Here is a 24,608-nt window from a genome sequence, read left to right as displayed (position 1 = left end):
TATCCGAAATGGTCAAGTCCAATGGCTTGGTCCATTTCCCCATTGACGTCTGGATATTTCGAATGGTTCCCGAGTTGGCCCATTCACATTCATCCAAGTTCTCTCTGTTGGGCTACTTCTAGATAGACTGACTCTGTTCGAAGGGCTTTTAGGGTTCAGTTATGCAAATATTTGACTATCTTAGAAGTGTCTGTTCAGGTTATTTAAAACACTTTTGTTCATTCTTTTATCCAGTGATTTCATCCAGTGGATAAAATATGGATTTTATAGGAAACTGATTAGGGTGTTTTATTGACTGTTAGAATATTATAAATCTTTTAATATCTTACACCTACAAGATAAAAATATTCAAAGTTATTTTTGTTGCTTTTAGTGGAATAGCTGATATTTATATTGCACTACTGGATAGGCTAGTCACAAAAAAATATTTTGATTGAGTGTAGTAAATGTACATGCATCATTTGTAGCCAAGGCACAATCAAAAATTCCTTTAGATCATTATGCCATTACTGAAATGCATTTGCTACTAGCTAGAACAATACAAGAAAAAAAAGATTTTCCTTTTAACCCCTTTTCCAAGTAACTCGTAGATTTATATCTGATGATGCCTGCAATGTGCATTATCTGGAGCTATTTGATTCAGTCAGGTCCAGTATTTTAAGTAAAAGATGTTTACTCTGCCTGATCAAAAGTTTCCTCCAGTTGTGCAGTTGGGTTACTGCACAATGAGAAAACTGATATAATTGTTCACAATATACTTTGCAAGATATGATTAGGACAGGAATGTTCTAACTGTTCCTTTGATGGTACCACGGCAGATTGGGCACTTCCTAAGAGAAGGTGCACAGTCTGTACAAACAACCAAATGACCGCACATAATAAACACAACAGAGACCTCCTTGTCCATACACACTTTACAAGTTCTTTCTTCCTGTAACCTTCGTAATTGCTCTTCCATGGTCAAACCTAAAGAAAATAAAAGTTTTGTTAGCTCCCAAAGCTTACTGGTCCACTAACACTTTGTTGCCTGAATATTACAAAAAAGTTAACAGAACAAACATTTTCTAGTAAAGAAATTAATTAAATCCAGGAACTGGAAAGAATTTCAGAAAGACGACTATTTTTATTGTCTTGATACAGATGTCATAGTGGATTTAAATATATTTTTTGCTTATCCAATCAGTTGACAATTAGATACAACTACATGTGTGCATTAACAGTAAGGAGGTGGTGCAGAAGGGAGAAATAACTTACCCATCATATCTGATGATGCTGAAAAAGGCAAATGTTTTTGAACTGAAATGTAAAACAGATTTAGAGACTGTTACATATAGTAAACAGTGCAGAGATACATTTTATATAAAAGTGAATATATAAAAAGGTACAAGGGTTAGGGAAGGTGGTAGAATTAGCCAAAGGCTATTCAATGTGTGTGTGTGTGTGTGTGTGTGTGTGTGTGTGTGGGGTGGTGGTTTTTTGGGGGGGGGGGGGGGGGGGGATTGGAGAGAGGAGATTTTGGGGTGAGTGCTGAGAGAAGGAAAAAAACAGAATGGCATATTTAAAAGATAGGAATGCATTTTTAAAAAAAACATATTCATTCATGGGATGTGAACATTGCTGGCTAAGCCAGCACTATTGCCTATCCTTAATTGCCTCTTGCCAAGGTAGTGAGCTGCCTTCTTGAACCACTGCAGACCAGATGGTGCAAGTATGCCACAGTTCTGTTAGGGAGGGGATTCCAGGATTTTGACCTAGCGACAGTGAAGCAGCAGCAATATATTTCTAGTCAAGATGGAGAGAGACCTGGAGGGAAAATCAGAGTTTTAGAGCACAGAAAGAGGCCCTTTAGCCAAAAGTGTCTGTGCCAGCTGGCCAGCCTTCAAGCACAAACTATAATCCCATTTTCCAGCACTTGGTCCGGAGAATGTATGCTATGGCATATCAAGTGCTCATCTAAAATGCTTCTTAAAATAGTGTGAGGGTTTCCATCTCCATCACTCTTTCAGGCAGTTCCTGAAGTTCCTGATTCCCACCACCCCCTCCTGTCCCTTGTACTAAATCTATGCACCCTGGTTATTGAGCCCCCTACTAGTGGGAAAGGATTCTTCCAATATGTCCTGTGACCCTCAATTTTGTAACCTCAATCAGATCCCCCCTCCCACTCTTCTCTGTTCCAAGGAAAACAACCCCAGCCTAACCAGCCTCTCTTCATAACAGAAATGATTTAGTCCAGATGGTGGTGTTACCATGTTAAAGAGACATAGAATCCCTACTGTGCAGAAAGAGGCCATTCGGATCATCGGGTTTGCACCAACCACCCAAAAGAGGACCACATCTTGGTCCTCATCTCCACTCCATCCCAGTAACCCCACCGTACCCTTTGAACACTAAGGGACAATTTAGCATGGCCAATCCACCTAATCTGTACATCTTGGAGCATGGGAGGAAACCGGATCACCCAAAGGAAATCCACGCAGACACGGAGAACATTTAAACCCCACACAAACAGTGCCCCAAAGCTGGAATTGAACACGGGTCCTTGCGCTGTGAGGCAGCAGTGCAAACCACTGTGCTGCCATGCCGCCCCATGGGACATGGGAAAGAATAATACTAAAACAAACAGATATAATGAATTACATACCATATATTTTTTCATGCAATTCTGGTTCATGTACAAACAGGGCATCTTTAAATGCTTCAGCTACTGCATTTCCCTTTCGAATTATTATATCAAGCAGCTCTCTGGCTTGTTCGATTATCTGAGGTTTTTGTTTAATCACTTCACTTTCCATTTTATCAATTAAAGATCGTGTTTCTAGATCGTCAAGCAAGGGTGCTATATTTGTCAAATTCTGACTCAAAGCAACACAATTTTTCTTCAGCAGCAACACATCACCTGCACCTGCAAAAGAGGAATTTAATTTGGAATTTGATTTTTCATTAAGTTCATTCGAGAAAGTGGAAGGGGAATTGTGGTGCATCACTAAATTGCAGTTTAGCAATAACAATGGATTCTTACTTCCTATTTTTTGCATGGGAACTGTGTATCATACAAGTTATCCATCCCTTTCAAAAATCACAAAAGGTATCGATTTCCACCCCCCCACCTCCAACAGAATTGTAAGAAAGTGTATGGGACGGAGGGCGTATATCTATTAACTTTGTACCAATGCAAATAGGATTTTGAAAGAAACAAAAATTAACATTTGTTAATGGATCTTAACATATGCAAACAAATGTTAGGTTGGCAAATGCAAGGATTCCGTCCTCCAGTAACAATTAATACATACATTCAGTTGGTAGAAGCATCAGGAAATACTCTCTCAAACTTAATTTCATGTTAGAAGTAGCCAGACATTTTTATCAGGTATTCTGAACAACATGTAAATTCTTTGGCTAAGCGGACACCACAGAAATAAAAGGATTTGTATCGGAATGCAAGACAAAAAAAATCTGAAAGCTCCTATTTACAAGAAGATAACTGAAAATATAGGAAAGCTTTGTAGGTGAAATGTGAACTATAATAAAAAGCAGTTTTGACAAGGCCTTTAACTAGGTGTAAAGGAGCAATCAAGGAAGGAGGGAGAAAAACATGATGGGCGTGATTTAGCGGCCACATCATGCAACATGGCTGTTAGATTGCGGGAGAGCCAAGATCGAGACGACACCAAGTGCCGATCGGTTTGCAATCCACTGCGTGCAGTTCTGGTCACCACATTATAGGAAGGATGTGGAAGCTTTGGAAAGGGTTCAGAGGAGATTTACTAGGATGTTGCCTGGTATGGAGGGAAGGTCTTACGAGGAAAGGCTCAGGGAATTGAGGTTGTTTTCGTTAGAGAGGAGAAGGCTGAGAGGTGACTTAATAGAGACATATAAGATAGTCAGAGGGTTAGATAGGGTGGACAGTGAGAGTCTTTTTCCTCGGATGGTGATGACCAACACGAGGGGACATAGCTTTAAATTGAGGGGTGAGAGATATAGGACAGATGTCAGAGGCAGTTTCTTTACTCAGAGAGTAGTAGGGGTGTGGAACGCCCTGCCTGCAACAGTAGTAGACTCGCCAACTTTAAGGGCATTTAAGTGGTCACTGGATAGACATATGGATGAAAATGGAATAGTGTAGGTCAGATAGGCTTCAGATGGTTTCACAGGTCGGCGCAACATCGAGGGCCGAAGGGCCCGTACTGCGCTGTAGTGTTCTATGTTCTATGTTCTAATCAAGCAGGCCCGCTCCTGAAATCAAGATTCCACCGTGGCATGGCGAGAAACCAAACATCAGCACATACGGCCAATCCCCATGCAGCCAACGGGAACGACCCCCTATCTAACAGCCTCCCGTGTTCCAACCACCTCCCCAGCAAGTGGTCACGCGCGCACCCGATTAGTACATCACACAAAGTTGGAGGAATGGCTGCTAGGGAAACCGAGGTGAGTAGCCATCTTCACTCCCAGGCAATGTGCCCCGGTGCACCATGCCTACCCCTGGATTGTGTGTAACCATTACAGAGGCAACCCCAGCCCATCTGTCCAACCGACCACCCATAACTCCCACTGACCGCGGAGGCCTCTGCGCGGCTGAAGGCTATTGTTAATAGGGAATTGGCAATCCTAGTTAAGTGAGCACTTCACAGCTCCCAAGTGGGTTCCCATGGGTATGCGTGCCATGCAGTCTGTGTGAGTTATTGTTGGGCATCCCAATCAGACGATGATGCCTGGACACTATGCCTGAACACTGCAAGAAGCAACGCCAGGGACACAGCAACCAACATCAGAACACCCTTGGCTAGACCCCAGCACCGGGGACATTTCCACGACCAGAGGGCAAGTATGTCCACTGGCGAGGGGCCCAGCGCCTGGTCCAGGATATATGGGTGTCTAGGGTACAAGGTGTGGGGTTCAGTGACCAGGGGATGTTCGGGGGAGCAATGGGGGAAAATGGAGGCTCCCGGATTGGAAGACACCTCTGGTTGTCAGTCTCACACCCTCTCCAATTCCTTACATATATTACACGGGCTGGATGATATCTTGGACCCTGCAGAGACTGCCCCCGCAGTGCTGCTGGCAGACGCCGGAGGTGGCGACAGCAGCAGTGTCGACAGAGATCTGAGGCAGGGGCCCACCCCACACCCCGAGGACCCGGTCGCCCATCAGGCCAGCGGCAGCCCAAGGTGTACAGAGCTCATTGGTCTTTCAAACAGATGATGGAGAGCATGTGCTGCAGGAGGCTCCACCTCAAAAGGGGACGGTGCAGCACCTATGCCAAGTCCTCAGAGTTGGCACCATGTGAAGGAGGATACCACTCCTGATGGTCATCAAGGTCACCGTCCTGAACCTTTATGCCTCAGGATTATTCCAAGGCTTGAGCGGGGACTTGTGTGGCACCTTACAAGCCAAAACCCACAAATGCATCTGTAAGGTTAAGGATGCCGTTTGCCCGGCTAGGGAACTATATAAACTTGGCCCAACAGGATACCCAGGCAGCAGGATTCTCCAACATCGCCGGGATGCCGGAGGTCCAGGGGGTAATAGATGGCACGCATATCGCCTTGCACGCACCAGGTCATCAGAGTGTCCTACATCAACAGGAAGGGGTTCCACTCCCTGAACGTCTAGCTTGTGAGCGACGACTTGAAGATCATGCACGTGTGCGCAGACTGCAGGTTTCCCAGGAAGTGCGCATGACAACTACACCCTGGGGCAGTCCCCAGGATGGTCGGTTGGCTCTTGGGGGATAAGGGATACCCGCTGAGGACCTCGCTAATGACGGCAGTATGTAGGCCGGTGACCGATGCGGAGACCCAATAGCCCGGCCATGCGGGCTGTCACTGAGCTGTGCATTGGATTCCACATAATGCAGTTCCAATGGTTTGATCGCTCTGGTGATGCACTGCAGTATAACTCCCAGAGGGTCACCCGCTTTGTGGTGGTCAACTGTTTCCTACAAAACCTGGCATAGTAGCAAGGCGAGGTGGAGTACATGTGGCCACCTCCAAGGAGGACGATTAGGTGCCAGGGAAGGAGAAGGGGGGGATTACCCGTTGAGAGCTGGGATTTGCTGCTCCTCAATCTATGCTGGTCAGCAAGGTGCTCGCTCACTCACATTGCAGAAGAATAATGCCAAAGATGTCATATTTTGCAGATGCGCCTTTTTTTAATGCTGTACGTATATGTCCCCAACTGCCCCTAGCTCCTATGGTGCCGTCCCACCCCCATGCCCTGCATTGCTCTACCTGCCTTCTGTTATATCTAGTTGTGTCCCAGAATGCACAAAGGAGGAGGAAGCCTGCTGTGTCCCGTGGCCTTCGATGCCCCTGGAGGGCATCCTCTGGGGGGAGCGATAACCCACTGAGAGCTGAGTGTAGGTGCTCCTCAATCTGTGCCATTGTCTGGCTCCTGCCTGTCCACTGAGTGCTTGCAGAGAGAGTGATTTCCAGGGCCACCATACTTGGGGAGCTGGGACCGGGGACTGATGGTCGGCTCGCATTGCGGAAGACTGCTCCGGCCTGTTCCGGGTGCTGACTCCGGGACGCACCGTCGTCAGGGGGGTGGAAAATGAGTGATCGGATGGCCGCCATCACCATTCCGTCGGGTGGTTCCTGGTCGGCTGTTGGCACCCAGCGCACCTCGGTGAGCGCCCATACGACCCAGTGATTGGTCTTGGTTAAAATACATCGGTCTAGCAAGGTGACCATCTGTCAATGATAGAATGAATCTATCACAGTGCAAGGGCAAGTGCTAATAAAATATACCTTCAGCCATTTCTTCGAGTTTTCTATCTCTGTCTTCTTGTCTTTCTTCATCTTCAGCATTCAGTAAGTCAGTCACGAGTGCTATAACAGATTTGTAATTCTCTCCACTTGTAAGGATTTTTCTTTGGACTGTCTGCTTCACGAGCCTTCGATCAAAACCCATTTCCATAGCACCCTTAACCACTGGTGTATTCATCATGATTGAATCTTCTGATCGATTTTCCCCAGATCCAAAATGAGCACCTACATGAATTGAGTGCAATTTTCAGACAAGAATATAAAATCTAAAAAAAAATCCCAAACGAATTAAAACTTCAGAAATAATGAATCGCTATAGTACGTTGCGTTATCTTGGCGTCACACACTTGGGAAAGGATATACTATGCTTGGGAGGAGTACAGCATAGATTGAACAGAGTGTTATCAGGGCTCAAAAGGATTAAATTACATAGACATAAAATAGTAAAACAGTTGTGAAAGGAGCAGTATGGCCAATTGGAGGCAGAGAGCATGGCTGAAGTACTAAATTAATATTTTTAATTTGTCATTTTTTAATATAAATTTAGAGTTTTTTTTCCCAATTAAGGGGTAATTTAGCGTGGCCAATCCATTCCCTGCACATCTTTGGGTTGTGGGTGTGAGACCCACACAGTCACAGGGAGAATGTGCAAACTCCACATAGACAGTGACCCCGGATTGAACCTGTACCGCCCAACATTTGTCTTTACCAAGGAAGAAGATGCTGCCAAAGTCATGGTGAAGGATGAGGCAGTTTGAGACACTGGGGACGCGATTCTCCGCCCCCCCATGCCGGGTGGGAGAATAGTGGGAGGGCCTCGGGAGAATAGCGGGAGGGCCTCCTGACATTTCTCACGCCCTCCCGCTATTCTCTCCCCCCCCGACCCACGCCACGAATCGCCGCTCGCCGTTTTTTTACGGCGAGCGGCGATTCTCCGAGGCCGATGGGCCGACCCTTCACGCCCGTTTCACCACGGCAGAAAACACACCTGCTCGCTGCCTTCGTGAAACGGGCTCCAGATGCCCGTTTGGGGCATCTAGAGGCCCGATTGGCACGGGAGCACCACGACTGTGCTCGGGAGGGGACAGGCCCGCGGTTGGTGCCCACCGATCGTCGGGCCAGCGTCCAAAACAGACGCACTCTTTCCCCTCCGCCGCCCGGCAAGATCAAGCCGCCACGTCTTGCCGGACGGCTGAGGAGAAAGACGGCAACTGGGCATGCGCGGGTTGGCGTTGCCCAACCTGCGCAGCTAATGTCATCGGCCGCATCAGCCGCCGTGACGCTTGACGTGCGGCCTTGACGATCGGCGTCACGCACGGGGCCGCGCACCTAGCCCCGCCCGGGGGGGGGGGGGGGGGGGGGGGGGGGGGGCGGGGGGGAGAGAGAGAGAATCGGCCCCGGAAGTGGCCGTGAAGGCTGCCGTGGGTCACGGCCTGTCCCACGCCAGCCTTTACGATTCTCCGCATTTGCGGAGAATCTCGCCCTGGATGCTTTCAAAATTATCAGGAGATATAGAAAAGGCTGGCTGTACTTAAAGTTGATAAGTCACCAAGAAGGAGGGGTCTGGACAGTATAGGCAGGCAAAAGCTGTACCCATTAATAGGATAGGATCAAGAATCAGAGAACATCAATTTAAATATGAACAAAATAACTAAAGGCAACACAAAGAAAACCTTTTACGCAGCAGGCAGTTAGAATCTGGAATTCGCTACCCAAGAGTGTGCTGGAGGCCAAATCAATTGTGGATAATTAACTGAAGAGGAAACATTTGCAAGGATATAGGGAAAGGGAGCAAAGTGGGATTAGTGGGGTTTCATTTGCTCAGAGCTGTAATGGACATCAGTCTAAATGTGCTGTAAACATTCTATTACGAGAGCACAAATTGCATAAGTTACACCCAGAAACTGTAAAATAAAAAAATGTTGGAGTAGATAGAAATCTTTTCCATTAGTTGGGGGTGGGGAGTCCAAGACAAAGTGACATGACCTTACAATCAGAGGGCGGCTGGGAGGAGAAAAGTTGGGAAATACATCCTCAGGTGTGGAACTCGCCACCATTAAAACAGTACATGTAATTTAACTTTTGTAAACAAAAATCTGGCGGCTGATGCGGCCGATGACATTAGCTGCGCAGGTTGGGCAACGCCAACCCGCGCATGCCCAGTTGCCGTCTTTCTCCTCAGCCGTCCGGCAAGACGTGGCGGCTTGATCTTGCCGGGCGGCGGAGGGGAAAGAGTGCGTCTGTTTTGGACGCTGGCCCGACGATCGGTGGGCACCAACCGCGGGCCTGTCCCCTCCCGAGCACAGTCGTGGTGCTCCCGTGCCAATCGGGCCTCTAGATGCCCCAAACGGGTCTACATCTGAACCTGAGGGGCACCAATATCCTGGGGGGGAGATTTGTTAGTACTCTTTGGGGGGGTTTAAACTAATTCAGCAGGGGCATGGGAACCTGGATTGTAGTTTTGGGGTGCGAGAGATTGAGAGTAGAGAGGTCAGGAGCACAGTTTTGACTTCGCAGGAGGGCGGCAGTGTTCAGGTCTGTGGTTTGAAGTGTGTCTATTTCAATGCCAGGAGTATACGAAATAAGGTAGGGGAACTGGCAGCATGGGTTGGTACCTGGGACTTCGATGTTGTGGCCATTTCAGAGACATGGATAGAGCAGGGACAGGAATGGTTGTTGCAGGTTCCGGGGTTTAGGTGCTTTAGTAAGGTCAGAGAAGGGGGCAAAAGAGGGGGAGGTGTGGCGCTGCTAGTCAAGGACAGTATTACGGTGGTAGAAAGGATGCAAGATGGGGACTGTTCTTCCGAGGTAGTATGGGCTGAGGTTAGAAACAGGAAAGGAGAGGTCACCCTGTTGGGAGTTTTCTATAGGCCACCTAATAGTTCTAGAGATGTAGAGGAAAGGATGGCGAAGATGATTCTGGAAAAGAGCGAAAGTAACAGGGTAGTTGTTATGGGAGACTTTAACTTTCCTAATATTGACTGGAAAAGATATAGTTCGAGTACATTGGATGGGTCGTTCTTTGTACAATGTGTGCAGGAGGGTTTTCTGACACAATATGTTGACAGGCCAACAAGAGGTGAGGCCACTTTGGATTTGGTTTTGGGTAATGAACCAGGCCAGGTGTTAGATCTGGAGGTAGGTGAACACTTTGGAGACAGTGACCACAATTCGGTGACCTTTACGTTAGTGATGGAAAGGGATAAGTATACCCCGCAGAGCAAGAGTTATAGCTGGGGGAAGGGCAATTATGATGCCATTAGACATGACTTAGGATGTGTTGGTTGGAGAAGTAGGCTGCAAGGGTTGGGCACACTGGATATGTGGAGCTTGTTCAAGGAACAGCTATTGCATGTTCTTGATAAGTACGTACCAGTCAGGCAGGGAGGAAGGGGTCGAGCGAGGGAACCGTGGTTTACCAAAGAAGTGGAATCTCTTGTTAAGAGGAAGAAGGAGGCCTATGTGAAGATGAGGCGTGAAGTTTCAGTTGGGGCGCTTGATAGTTACAAGGAAGCGAGGAAGGATCTAAAGAGAGAGCTGAGACGAGCAAGGAGGGGACATGAGAAGTCTTTGGCAGGTAGGATCAAGGAAAACCCAAAAGCTTTCTATAGGTATGTCAGGAATAAAAGAATGACTAGGGTAAGAGTAGGGCCAGTCAAGGACAGTGGTGGGAAGTTGTGTGTGGAGGCTGAGGAGATAAGCGAGATACTAAATGAATACTTTTCGTCAGTATTCACTCAAGAAAAAGATAATATTGTGGAGGAGAATGCTGAGACCCAGGCTATTAGAATAGATGGCATTGAGGTGCGTAGGGAAGAAGTGTTGGCAATTCTGGACAAGGTGAAAATAGATAAGTCCCCGGGGCCTGATGGGATTTATCCTAGGATTCTCTGGGAAGCCAGGGAAGAGATTGCTGAGCCTTTGGCTTTGATTTTTAGGTCATCATTGGCTACAGGAATAGTGCCAGAGGACTGGAGGATAGCAAATGTGGTCCCTTTGTTCAAGAAGGGGAGAAGAGATAACCCAGGTAACTATAGGCCGGTGAGCCTAACGTCTGTGGTGGGTAAAGTCTTGGAGAGGATTATAAAAGATACGATTTATAATCATCTAGATAGGAATAATATGATTAGGGATAGTCAGCATGGTTTTGTGAAGGGTAGGTCATGCCTCACAAACCTTATCGAGTTCTTTGAGAAGGTGACTGAACAGGTAGACGAGGGTAGAGCAGTTGATGTGGTGTATATGGATTTCAGTAAAGCGTTTGATAAGGTTCCCCACGGTCGGCTATTGCAGAAAATACGGAGGCTGGGGATTGAGGGTGATTTAGAGATGTGGATCAGAAATTGGCTAGTTGAAAGAAGACAGAGAGTGGTAGTTGATGGGAAATGTTCAGAATGGAGTTCAGTTACGAGTGGCGTACCACAAGGATCTGTTCTGGGGCCGTTGCTGTTTGTCATTTTTATAAATGACCTAGAGGAGGGCGCAGAAGGATGGGTGAGTAAATTTGCAGACGACACTAAAGTCGGTGGAGTTGTAGACAGTGCGGAAGGATGTTGCAGGTTACAGAGGGACATAGATAAGCTGCAGAGCTGGGCTGAGAGGTGGCAAATGGAGTTTAATGTGGAGAAGTGTGAGGTGATTCACTTTGGAAAGAATAACAGGAATGCGGAATATTTGGCTAATGGTAAAATTCTTGGTAGTGTGGATGAGCAGAGGGATCTCGGTGTCCATGTACATAGATCCCTGAAAGTTGCCACCCAGGTTGATAGGGTTGTGAAGAAGGCCTATGGTGTGTTGGCCTTTATTGGTAGAGGGATTGAGTTCCGGAGCCATGAGGTCATGATGCAGCTGTACCAAACTCTGGTATGGCCGCATTTGGAGTATTGCGTACAGTTCTGGTCGCCTCATTATAGGAAGGACGTGGAAGCTTTGGAACGGGTGCAGAGGAGATTTACCAGGATGTTGCCTGGTATGGAGGGAAAATCTTATGAGGAAAGGCTGATGGACTTGAGGTTGTTTTCGTTAGAGAGAAGAAGGTTAAGAGGTGACTTAATAGAGGCATACAAAATGATCAGAGGGTTAGATAGGGTGGACAGCGAGAGCCTTCTCCCGCGGATGGAGGTGGCTAGCACGAGGGGACATAGCCTTAAATTGAGGGGTAATAGATATAGGACAGAGGTCAGAGGTGGGTTTTTTACGCAAAGAGTGGTGAGGCCGTGGAATGCCCTACCTGCAACAGTAGTGAACTCGCCAACATTGAGGGCATTTAAAAATTTATTGGATAAGCATATGGATGATAAGGGCATAGTGTAGGTTAGATGGCCTTTAGTTTTTTTTTCCATGTCGGTGCAACATCGAGGGCCGAAGGGCCTGTACTGCGCTGTATCGTTCTATGTTCTATGTTCTATAAAAAAGTGATATTGAGCACCAGTTAACTGGAGATAGGATGCAGATCAGCCAATGTCCCAGTGAATGATGAGAACCTCCTGTTTACATCTAGAAAGTAAACCTTTACAAAGAACTTAGCTGAAACCTGGCTAAAAAAAACTTAGAACACCATTAATAGTTTTGAGCACATTGGAATGAACGGTGTGCAATAATTAAAACAATTCATAATGAATAGATTTGATGATAATTCCAATGACAAAACACCATATTGATGCAAAAAATGCCCAAACTGTAAAAAAGACGGTTCGATCTGAATAATGTGGGATTGTATGAATTGTGAGTTCGTAAGGATTAAAAATAGCCCCTTTCAAACTTCCAAGCCACAAAATTTAAACAAGACAAGAAATAAATACATCCAGGCTCATTCAAATGAATTCATAATCATCTCAGCCATCTCATCATGGCTGCAGAAATTTCTCAGTATAGTGACCAAGGCCCAAACATCTTCAGCTGTTTCGATTATCTTCCCTCCATCATTTTTTTTTTAAATTTAGGAGTAGCCAATCCACCTAACCTGCACATCTTTGGGTTGTGGGGGTGAAACCCACGCAAACACAGGGAGAATGTGTAAACTCCACACGGACAGTGACCCAGAGCCGGGATCGAATCCGAGACCTCGGCGCCGTGAGGCTGCAGGGCTAACCCACTGCGCCACCGTGCTGCCCTATCTTCCCTCCATCATTAGGTCAGAAGAGAAGTTGTGCACTGATGATTGCCCAATACTAGCACAATGTTCTGTACATTCGCGACTGATAAGGACGTTTGAATTAAGAGCAACAGTAGGCTATTCAGCCCCTCAAGCTGTTCCACCATTCAGTAAGATCATAGTTGACAGATGCATTAGTTTGCTGAGTTCAAGATCCTCATTCCCTTTGCCAATGATGTGGCTATTTTTTGTCATGCTTCTAAAATGAAGTTAGATATAAAATATCTGTTCAAAGGCAGTTATTTTCTCGTTTCCCCACTGTTAATTCTCCAGTCTCCCAAGGGTCCAATGTTTATTTTGACTGCTTTCATTCTTTTTATATACGCGTAGCTTTTTTTTGTATGTTTTCATTTTTTTTTGCAGTTTTGCTCAATCTATTTGCGTTTGTATTATTTGCGGTCAACTTTTGGTGGTTTCTAAAATGTTCTTCTAGCCTACCACTAATCTTTGCCTTTCCTTTCAATTTGATACTTTAACTCCCTTAGTTAGCCACAGTTGGTTCACTTGTCTCAGTATCTTTCTCAATGGAATATATCTGTTGAGAATTACAATACTTCTCCTTGAAGGTCTTCCTCTTTTTTCTACTACTTACCTTTTAACATTTCTTCCTTGTCCACTGTAGCTACCTGCATCTTCATATATTGTTGTACTTACTTAAGACACCAATTCCAAACCTACATTTCTCTCTCAAAATTCTATCATGTTATGATCACTCTTACTATTTTATTTAATCCTATCTTATTACACATTACTAGGTATAATATCGCCTGTTATATCAGCCATGATTGAATGGCGGAGCAGACTCGATGGGCCGAGTGGCCTAATTCTGCTCCTATGTCTTATGGTTGATCTTTGATCTTTCAACTGTCCTGAACACACAATACACTGAAGGTGGTCTTAAGGACAAGTTCACAGTGCACGCTGCAATGAAGCAAATTATACTTTCAGTTATCCATAACAACTGAATGAATATTTTTAAAGTAACTATATAGTTTGTTGCTGGCTTTTTCTTCAAACTCAATTAAATCAATAAGAGTACACAAGTTTCAAAATTCATCAGGAGCAGCCAAAGAGAAGCTAGTACTTTCCAGAAGGATGAACTCATACTAGTTCCAATAATGAGTTATAAAATAGTATGGCTGTAGAAAAAGTCAGCCAGCTAGAGATAGTGGAGGGCTAAATTGTAATGAACTTTTCTTAACCTTCTGTTTTTACAAGGTTTAATATGATTACCAAGTTACCTGCCATATGATTTTCCTCGAAGATATCTTCCGAACTTGAATGCAACTTTAAAGAAAAATGGGAAACATTCATGTAAAGTTGAGATAGGAATAGATACATAAGGATTTATGCAATATTCTGCAGAGTTATAGTGATGTTACCTGGAGATCAAATAGGTTTGGAAACCTTGTCTGGATCTGATTTACAAATGTTTGCCCCTTCTCTTGGAGAAGATATTCACATCTGAAGAAAAAATATTCGCAAGTTAAAGCTACAACTAGTTTTAATGTCAGAAAAGAAATGGAAAGTGATCATACCACAAGGAACAGATGCACACTATACCTTGCCCCGATTCCATTTTAAATCCATATATATTTCATACATTAAAACATGGGATTATATTCTTTGTTTCCCACCCCCCCGGAAGTATTTCTTAATGGCAAGAGGCAGCCCACCATTGGCTTGCGGTGGGATCTTCTGGTCCTCGTTGCTGTCAATGGGATTTCCCATTTAATCCACCTTTAAAACGCCAGGAACCCTACGGCAGGATCAGAAGATCCCACTGGGGTGAACAGATTTCACCCGAATTGTTTTCAGGATTTATCTATGGTGGTTCTAACATTATAAATTGCTCCAAAGTTCTTCTCTGGAACATTGCTATACACGGAGCCAAATGTCTTAAAACCGTATTAGGTTAGGTTTTTTATTCTGGACAAGCTGACCATCGAGATCAAAGAGCTAGATTTTAAGGAGGATGATGAAGAGACACGGAGAGCTTAAGAGTAAACAGTCTACTCTATCGAAGGCACAGCCACCAATGGTGGAACCAGTAAAATGAGGGTGCTCAAGGTCAGAATTATATTTGCAGATGTTTTGGAGAATCATAAGTTGTAGAAATAGGAAACAGCAATGCCATGGAAGAATTTGAAAACGAGAATAAGAAATTTAAAATCAAAATGTTGCTTGACTGGGAGCCATTGCAGGTCGCACTGAACTTGTTGCAAGTTAAAACACAGGCAATAATTTTGCATGACCTCAAGCTTACTGAAGATCGAATGTGAAAATACATTGAAATTACATCAAGCAGCAATGATGCCACCAATGAGCGTTTCAGCAGCAGATAACCTGGAACACAGATGAATACCGGTAGGTTTACAACGGTGGAGACAAGTCTTAGTGGTCACCCAAAATGAAGTTGCAAGCTCCTCTGACACCAACTGGTTTAATCTCCAGATTGTCGTCAAGGAAAGGGATTGAGTCAGTGGCTAGGGAATGGGATTTGCAGCAAGGATTGAAAATAACGACTTTAGTCTTCCCAATATTCAACTGTCGGAAATTTGTGTTCATCCACTACTGAATGTCAGAAGAACCGTCTTAGGTCGCAATTCTCCGGAATAATGCCCACGTTCATTTGTGGCGGATTTTTCAGGGAGTTTCCCCACCGGCTCTGCCGGCGAGTTCCCCACCGCTATTCAATGACACTCAAAGTCATTTTGTTGAGCCCTGGGGAGTTGCTCACCGGTTTAGCCACACGAGAATTTTCTTTAGCACTGGGAGCTGTACTCAAAGATCGGTCTGCCGATTTGAAAAGGTGCCCGACCTCCAAGTGAGCTTGCGGGTGTGTGTGTGTTGGGACATGTAACCGCACGCACAACCTGCTATGGGGTCCCTCAGGGACCCCCTTACAGAACCCCCTCTCCTCCAGAACCCCCACCTGTCAGTCCCCCAATCTCCCAAACAGACACCCCTACTTACCTGCCCTGCACACCCCCACCCCTCAACAACCCACACCCTCATTTCATGGGCATGGGCCCCTGACCCTTGGCAGCACCACAATGGCAGTGCTCCTGCCTGCCAGTGCCATTCGGACACCTTGGCAATGTCAGATACCAGCTAAGTTCACCAAAGCCGGTTTAAAGCTTTGGCGTGCGCCATTTGGTCCTGCCCCTTGAGAGGGCTCTCAACATTCACCGCACACTGTGCTCAAGCGAGAGTGCAATGCAGCTGATGAATCGCACCCACATTGTTTAGCAACATTGGAGGACCAGGGAGATGATGGTTGAGCTGGGCATCATCAACATATACCTGAAAAATGACACTTGTTCAGATGATGTCACCAAAGGGCAGCATGTAGATGAGAAATAGGAGGCAACCAAGAATGGTTCCATGGGGGGCACTAAAGTAACTAGGCGGGAGCAGGAAGAAAAATTGCTGCAACTGATTTGCTAGCAAAAATTAGACAACAATGGAACCAAGTGAGAGGGTCGTCCCACCCAACTGGACAACAGTGGACTGGCTGTTGCAATAGACCATTCAAAGGCTACACACAGGTTTATAGGGAAACAAAGTTTTGTTTGCCTTTGTTACAGTCACACAGGGTGTCAGCTGTGACTATTGTAAAGGTAATTTCAATATGTGTTGTACAACATTCATAAAGGTTTTCACCATAAAAGTCTCAGGCTTTAAGATTGTATTTCTGGAGGAGCTGACAAAAAAAAACGGATTGGCAAGGATGGGTAACTTGGAATTTTGTTTCCCAGGTCATGTCACATAGACGAGCATAATTAAGCTTAGACCAATTAGCTCATGAAGGATTTGCAATCAAGACATGAAATAACAAGGCAGTATGATTCAACATAGGCATTTATCTGTGCTCTTGAAACATGTCCTGTTATAAGCTCATCTGAACAATTTACCTTGGAAACCATTTTGCATGTTCCACCCATGGATCATCTCCAGCCTCCCAGCTCCTCAGGCCACCATCACAATAAAAACACTTCACATCATCATTTTGACCTGAATTTCACAAAATACACAGTCAATTTTCCACTTAAATTATGTCGCAGAATGTTTTGCACTACCATCAAATGGAGGTCAGCAAGAGGATTGGGGCCAGAATATAAGAGACCTCAAGGAGGAATTGTGCAGGATTACACCCGTGTGGGATCCAGCCAGCCAATGAGCCCAGTTAAAGAGGTATCACCTGCCATCAAAGGGATACCAGCTGTGCTGGCCATTTGACGTGGGCTTCACACCGCAGGTTTCAACCTTAGCGGTGGTGAGATAAGGCACTTATTAATTGCCCACCGGTGGCAGCACAGTGGCACAGTGGGTTAGCCCTGCTGCCTTGCGGCGCCGAGGTCCCAGGTTCGATCTCAGCTCTGGTTCACTGTCCGTGGTTGCGTTGGTTTCGCGCCCCACAACCCAAAAATGTGCAGGCTAGGTGGATTGGCCACACTAAATTGCCCCTTAATTGAAAACAATTGGGTACTCTAAATTTAAAAAAAAAAAATTGTTTTTTTTCATTAATTGCCCACCTAAAGGCCTCAACTAGCCCACTGGCAGGCAGGTGACCAAATTTCACCTCCACTGTTGGTAATAATGCAGTGGTGGCAGAGGAGGCAGGCCACTGAATGTAATGTACTCCCCCCTCCCCCACCTTCAAATCCATGATCCTCGGGATTTGATTCAATGTGGTGCGGAATCTTTCTTCGGCTGTATAAATCTTACAACAAATGAGATCTGATAATGCCATGTCAATTCCAACTGTGCACAAGATATTAACAAACAGCATTTAGAAAGAACAAAAGGCAGTTAGCATTCAAATGTGAGCAAAAGAAAATGACCTCACTCATGCAAATAGAAATGTTTTGAGGGGAAATTGACTCTTACTTTGCAACTGGCTAAGTGATGCCCAATCGATGAATGGTCAATGTTGAAATTGGGCATCAATAAACAACACAAAAAGTGTTCAATTCCATAGTACTTGACCCTTGTGCAGCACCATTTTCTTCAAAACATATTGTCCTCAAGCACAAATAAGAAGGCAGATGTTAAATGTCCTACATGACAAGATCCCAATTAGGTGGAAAACAGATGGGCAGTTTATCTGGACAAATTTAGAAATCTGCCAAAGAGTGCAAGAAGTTATATTTGTATAAAATACCTCATGTCCTCTTTATATTCCTCCCTACCAACTGCATTCCCCCACTTGCCAATCCATTCAGCTCAAAACATTTATAACCAGGTTTGGCACTTCCCTCATATTTGAATGCTTTAGTTATAATTTTAAACACAACCTCAGGAGAGGAGAAAAGTGAAATTAAAAAAGGAATATTACCAACATAGTAGAATCCAGCTCTAGATAGCTGTTCGGGTTGAATACAATTCCTGACTGGCCATCTCAAAAACGTCTCTAGTCGAATATCGTAAGATTGCATCTCAGGATGTCGTGGATGCATAGCTCTGACCATTTCACTTCTTTCATCCGTTCTTTGAGGTTCTGTATTAATCATTGGAATGTTACCCATATGAATCCCCAAAACAAAGGGGCATGAAGGAAAGTGCCTTCTATGTTCAGATGTTGCACAATCTCCAGGTTCCCAGTTACTTAACTTTCCACTGCAAGCAAAACATTCAACCCTATCTTCTTCCCCGGTATAGTAAAATCCAGCTTTGGCCAGTTCTGCGGGAATTAAAGAACAATAGGAGGGCCAATTCTGAAAGGTTTGCAGTCTCATTTCTTCACTACACATAGCTGCAACGACCTGCGAGTACCTCAATTGAGGAGATATATCTTCCACACTTCTGGAAGCCACCTGATCACCAGGAATGCTGTGGTTTAAGGCAATCGCTTCTCCATTTTCATGAAAAGGTGACTGAAAAAAGCAAGCTGCATTTGATGGGGGAAACGCAGAGAAATTTGACAAATGGTCAACACCTAAAGGCAGGCTATTTATGAATCTACAATTCGGGTTGCATCTCTTGTGTCTTTCAACAGCATTATCACCCGATTGCCAGTTATCAACAGTGCTTCCACAGCTGAAACACTTCACTTTATCATTTACACCAGTGTAATAGAATCCAGCACGGGCAAGACTCCTTTCAGGCAAAGCATGTGAAGGAAAGTGAGCAAATGTTGAAATTCGGTAAAGTTCCGAGGTCAGATCATACTGCAGTTCCTGATCTCTGCCTATTCTGAAATGGCCAAAACTCTGATTTTGCAATATATTCATGAAGAATATTCTGTAGAATAAGGGCGTACCTTTTTTGGGAGGAGCTTTGTTACTGTTCTTTTTTTAAAAATAGAAATGTTTCTCAATTTTAAGTCAGGGTGGAATTGGAATGGGGGGGGGGGGGGGGGGGGGGGAGAAAGAGAAGAGGGGAGAAGAGAGTCTGCACGCGATGAGCTTGCATGTCAGACCTTAAATGTCTTAACCTGGCAGGTTCCAGATAGTGACTAGTCCTGACAAACATGTTTAAAGAGGAACTACCCACACCTCCAAATCAATCTGCATGTTAAATACTAACCTCTGTTAGCCCAAAGTTTGGTGTTCCTCTATGTGAGCAGAGTTAAAATTCAGGGTTATTTACAGAAAACATCAATAAAGAAAATTGTGAGAAAGAAAGAATGAAAGCATTTCAAGCACTTTGGAATCTCCCAAATATTTCTGAAATGTTGTCACCTGTAACACAGGAAATATGGCAGCCAAATTCTAAATAGGTGTTGTCCGACAAACCATGAAAGGACATATAGTGATGTTAAAGGATCGAAGAAGTCAAAACAATTTTAAGTTTCCTTCTCTCCAATCAGAGCTTATTCTGGCCTCAATGCCCAAAATCCTGCCATACAGAAGTGTGTTAATTCACAGGATTCAACTTAGGTGTTCAAAATGATCACAAGGCTTTGCTCATGTAACTGAATTTAATTCCAAGAGCAAATACATTTCTTTGTTGATATGGATCCATTTCTTAATTTTCATTTTCTTTAATATATTTTCACAAACATTTAATGGTTATTCTTCAACATGCAGCTGACTGTTTTAATTTTAAAAAGTAACAAATTGTAGGGAACAGAAATTCCTAAAAGGGGTTAAATTATTATAGTGAACAGAAACAAAGCTCCTTCCAAAAAAGGTAATGTGCCCATTTAAGTTTACCCCTCCATTATGACGTTAAAAGCTTCAGATTTTAAAAAAAGGTTCATTTTCATAGTTGGAACAATTAACGTCGCAAAAGAAATAATGGAGCCAATATGCAATGCGATCAGTCTTCCAAACAAATCTGCAAATTAAGAGAAAAAGGCAATCAGCAAAAAGTTAATTTTACTGCAAAAATATTCTTATAACCATCACATAAACTTTTATCAACAGTAATCTTTATGTTTATTAATCTGCACACAAGCCTGATGGGTTAACATTGTTGAATTACTCAATTTCATATGACAAACATATTAATCACTCAGGAAGAACACAAAAGTTATTCCTTGGACTGGGTTCTTTGCCGGCTGGATGCTCTGTTTTGGTGGCAGCCCAGGGGTTTCCCGACAGCGTGCGGCAGCCCCACAATAGGAAACCCCATTGACCGGACGGTGTAACAGAGCAACCCGCCGGCGGGGGAAACGGAAATGTGGTGTGGCGGAGAATCCAGCCCCTTACCGTTACTTCATGTACCAAAATGATCTACACAGCATAGGGATGAAACCTATACCTTTCTCCTCACCTCAACGTCTCAATCCTGAACGTTAGACAACTCAACAGTGTTCTCTCCAAACAACCAGAAAGGAGTTAGGGAGGTTTTTAAGTAAGTTATATGCTTCGTAGAACTCAAGAGTTACTGATGGGAGGGCTATTATTTAAAAACAGAAAATGCTGGATAAACTCAGCAGGTCTGGCAGCATCTGAGGAGAGAAAGCCAACGTTTAAAGTCTAAATTACATTTGTAGAAGGGTAATTTAGACTTGAAACGTTAACTCTTTCTCTTTTTATTTTGCTTTTATTTGGGGATTATGCTTTGGTAGCTTTTTGCCATTTGTGAAGTGCTCAGTATCCCGGATGATCCTGAGTGCATCCAGTTCCCTAATTCGGTCTCCCAGGAGCTGCAGCCGGGTGCACTGCCCATAGGTGTAGTCATCAAGGACAACGGAATTCTCCCTAAGCTCCCACATCCTGCAGGAGGGGCATATCACTGCCCCTTGACAACAGCGTCTCCACAAACCACTTTCGGGAAGCACTGATGGCCGATGGAAATCTTCCCCGCTACAGCCAATCAGCGTTGCCGCTCGCCTTCACTCGAACACGGGAGGGTATCTTGCCAAGATCCACTTTTTGGAAGCACTGACTGCCCGTTGCAAATCTTCCCCGCTACAGACAATCAGTGTCACAGCTCTGCTGATCTGTGCGGAGTCTGCATGTTCTCCCCGTGTGTGTGGGTTTCCTCCGGGTGCTCCAGTTTCCTCCCACAAGTACCGAAAGACATGCTTGTTAGGTGAATTGGACATTCTGAATTCTCCCTCAGTATACCCAAACAGGCGCCGGAGTATGGCGACTCGGGGACTTTCACAGTAATTTCATTAGTGTTAATGCAAGCCTGCTTCTGACACTAATAAAGATCATTAATAGGCCTAAAGGACCTGCTTTAAGGAAAGCTGTATTTTTAACTGCGTCAAAGCAGAAACCATGGGATTGAGTTTCTATTAGTTATATTGGTGCAAATTGGCAAAACCAGCACAAACAGTAGGAGTTTTAAACATGTGCGTCACACTTAAAAACCAATCATACTCGTGTTTTCCATGATCTTATACACTGGCTCACTCCCCAATTTGCAGGAATCAGACCCCATTCAAAAAAAACACCTACACCGGCAGGACAAAATTGCAAGATTTCACTGCACTCATTTTGCTAGGCACACAGATACTAGTAGCACATATTTTTAAAAATGAATGTAAAAGAGGCTGATAATTATATACCAATGTAGCTATCAAATGGTTCAGTATAATACATATAATTGTTTTCAGCCATTTTAAATTGTATTCTTTACAGGTGGATGAATATTCTTACCAAAAAGATTTTACTTTTAGTGATAAATTCATTGTCAGCTATAATAAAAATGCACCTAACCACACTTAAATATAAAAGGAAAGTAAAAACTTAAATTATTACACTGCCCGATTGTACCAGTCAATATGTTAGGCGAAGGAATTATTCAGGAAGTTACTTAAACACAGCATTTTAGGTGTAGCCTACAAAATGGAAACTCCTTATCTCTGATCTTTTAAAATGATCCAACTGCCAACTTCAAAGGACACACTAATGTTGGCGGCTCTTGAAATCCCCCACCCCTCCTTTGCAGTTTTCTTTTTTAAGTTGACTGTAATATAGCCACGTCTATCTATCCAAATTAACATTTTAAACATTATAAAAATATACTCGCCTGTAACGTTTTGTAAGGAATTTTCTATACATAAACTACATTATTTTCAACGCTGGGATTCACTGTCCTAATTGTGTTCATGTAACACAAACCGCCACAAAATCCCACCTCGGTTAAAGATTTAGCCAACATTAGTTAAATAGTCAAATACAAAAAAAGATTAAAATTGACTTTGTGCAGGGCTGCGCTCCAAGTCTCAGCATCTGGAGACAGCGACCAAACGAAACGAACTGCAAACATTTTTGTCGAGGCTTACCTGACGATGTGGCAACTGCCCCCTTCGTTAACAAAACGAAACGCGACACCTTTTCTTAGACAACCGTTTGGTGGGAGAGATCAGGAAGTGGAGACATTCTCAAAGTAACAACTGAAAAATGTTTTATTCTGACTCAGGAACCACACAGTTGAGGGGGGTGAGTCACAGACTGGCCTCAGCAGTGCGGCGGAAGCGGGCCAGTGCCAGGAACAGTGAGTCACCTTCAGCTCCCGCCGCCATTTTGTAAACACCCCAATACGAAGACAGAATAAAATAAATCATCACCTACCCTCATCCGGCGGATTGAAACACCAATGTCCCCTCCCGACTCCGGGAATCAATCGATATAATCTTCTCTCCCCGTAATGATCGCTCCCTTTTAAGGATCACTCGCTGCCCTCCTATCGAAGATCGCTCGATTCCCTCTTCTCTCCTTTTAAGGATCACTCGGTCCCGCTTCTCTGAGTTTTAATCGACCTCCCCTCCCCTCCCCAGGGGAATCACTCAATTCTCGATTTCCCCATATCACAAACACAGCGAGGCCCCCATCCTCTGCCCCATCTCGCACACTCGGCAGCCGCTGATTGGTCGCCAGGCGGGACTTCCCTGTCTTTCTGGGGCGGATTCGGTTTCCTTTCCCCTCGGCACGGGCTGTTCCCTCTTTCTGCTGCCTCCCAGTTTCGTTCATCGATTCTGATGTGAGACCCATTTTTCACTATGCACAGAGTTTGCAGTCTTCTTCAGCCTGCGACGGGCTGAGTGGATGATCACCTCAACCACATTTGATTCGCTGCACCGAAAGGAGAGTCTAGAACCCAGGTTCCCCTTCCCCACCTCTCTTTCCACGCTGCAAACATCAGAGACTGGCAGAAACATTGCAAATACAACCGGCAAATTCTTATTGGGACTTCAGAAGTGTTTTGAAAGAAATTGATCTGGAATTGCACCTTGTGTATTGCTAAATATTTGAACTTTTAATTAAAATTATTGATGGCATGTGGGTTTCGCTGTCTAGGCCAGCCCATCCCTAATTTCCTTTGAGAAGGTGGTGGTGAGCTACTTTCTTGAGCAGCTACAGCCCACGTAATATAGTTGTACCACAGTGTTGTTAGGGATTTTAAGGAATTTGATTCAGCGACAGTGAACAAATGCAATATATTTCTAAGTCAGGATGATGTATGACTTGGAGGGAGACTTCCCAAGGAGTGGTTTTTCCATGTACCTGCTGCCCCAGTCTGTCTAGAATGTTAGCCATCATGGGTTTGGAATGTGCTGTCAAGGAGCCTTAGTGTGTTTAACTGGGTGGTGGAGGGAGTGATATTTGTGGATGAGGTGCCAATTAAGTGGGCTGTTTTTTCCTGGTTGGTGTCAAGCTTCTCGAGTGTTGGAGCTGCATTCATCCAGGCGAGTGGAGCTCATTTTATCACACTCCTGACTTTCACATTTTAGATAATGGACAGGTTTTGGAGAGCCAAGTGGTGACTTCTTGCAACATTCATATCCTCTGACCTCTTTGAGTCACAGCATTTATACGGCTCGTCTAGTTCAATTTCTGGTCAATAGTAATGCTGAGAATGATGATAGTGGGGGATTTGGTGATGGCAATGCCTTTGATTGCTAAAGGGTGATGGTTAGATTCTCTCTTGAAGATACTCATTCTCTGGCACTTCTGTGGTGAAAATGTTACTTGCCACTTGTCAGCTCAAGCTTGGATATTGTCCAGGCCATGCTGCATTTGGATATGGACTGCTTTCATATCTGAGAAGTTGTGAATAGTGCTGAGTGTTGTGCAATCAATAGTGAATATCCTACCTGTGATCTTATGACGGAAGAGAGGTCATTGATGAAGCAGCTGATGATGGATGGGCCGAGGACACTACTCTGTGGATCTCCTTCAGTGATGACCTGGGACTAAGATGATTGACCTCCAACAACCACAACCAGCTTCCTTTGTGCCAGGTATGACACCAATCTGTGGAGAGTTTCCCCTAATTCCCAT

The 24,608-nt window shown here is 44.5% G+C and overlaps 2 protein-coding genes across 6 annotated transcripts in view; one reads left to right on the top strand and one right to left on the bottom strand.

Moving 5' to 3' along the window:
* Positions 1-24,608, top strand: part of tmem123 (transmembrane protein 123) — a 135,864-nt gene that overhangs the window by 75,039 nt on the left and 36,217 nt on the right. The gene's annotated exons all lie outside the window — the stretch shown is intronic.
* birc2 (baculoviral IAP repeat containing 2) lies at positions 348-23,371 on the bottom strand. Of its 5 annotated transcripts, none has more exons than XM_038817784.1 (9): positions 22,899-23,366; positions 18,263-20,205; positions 16,839-16,938; positions 14,304-14,385; positions 14,163-14,208; positions 6,750-6,992; positions 2,642-2,896; positions 1,255-1,296; positions 348-966 (listed from the first exon to the last, which is right to left on the bottom strand). In XM_038817784.1, exons 2-9 carry the CDS (start codon positions 19,155-19,157, stop codon positions 773-775), a joined length of 1,857 nt encoding a protein of 618 aa, XP_038673712.1. In that variant the 5' UTR covers positions 19,158-20,205; positions 22,899-23,366; the 3' UTR covers positions 348-772. The 5 variants fall into 5 exon arrangements, with proteins under 5 accessions (XP_038673712.1, XP_038673710.1, XP_038673711.1 ...); XM_038817782.1 differs by having other exon boundaries at positions 2,642-2,902; positions 22,899-23,357; XM_038817783.1 differs by lacking the exon at positions 22,899-23,366 and adding an exon at positions 22,610-22,843 and having other exon boundaries at positions 2,642-2,902.

Source organism: Scyliorhinus canicula, chromosome 14 (assembly GCF_902713615.1).
Source record: "Scyliorhinus canicula chromosome 14, sScyCan1.1, whole genome shotgun sequence".
Lineage (NCBI taxonomy): Eukaryota > Metazoa > Chordata > Chondrichthyes > Carcharhiniformes > Scyliorhinidae > Scyliorhinus > Scyliorhinus canicula.
This window is presented reverse-complemented; position numbering and strand designations above follow the sequence as displayed.

Coding starts and splice junctions, on each gene's coding strand:
- birc2 (XM_038817782.1), bottom strand. CDS start 19,157: ATGAATATATTGCAAAATCAGAGTTTTGGCCATTTCAGAATAGGCAGA. Junction 14,209..14,303: donor CAAACCTATTTGATCTCCAG/GTAACATCACTA, acceptor TTTTCTTTAAAG/TTGCATTCAAGTTCGGAAGA. Junction 2,903..6,749: donor ACTCGAAGAAATGGCTGAAG/GTATATTTTATT, acceptor CCTCTTTTGCAG/GTGCAGGTGATGTGTTGCTG.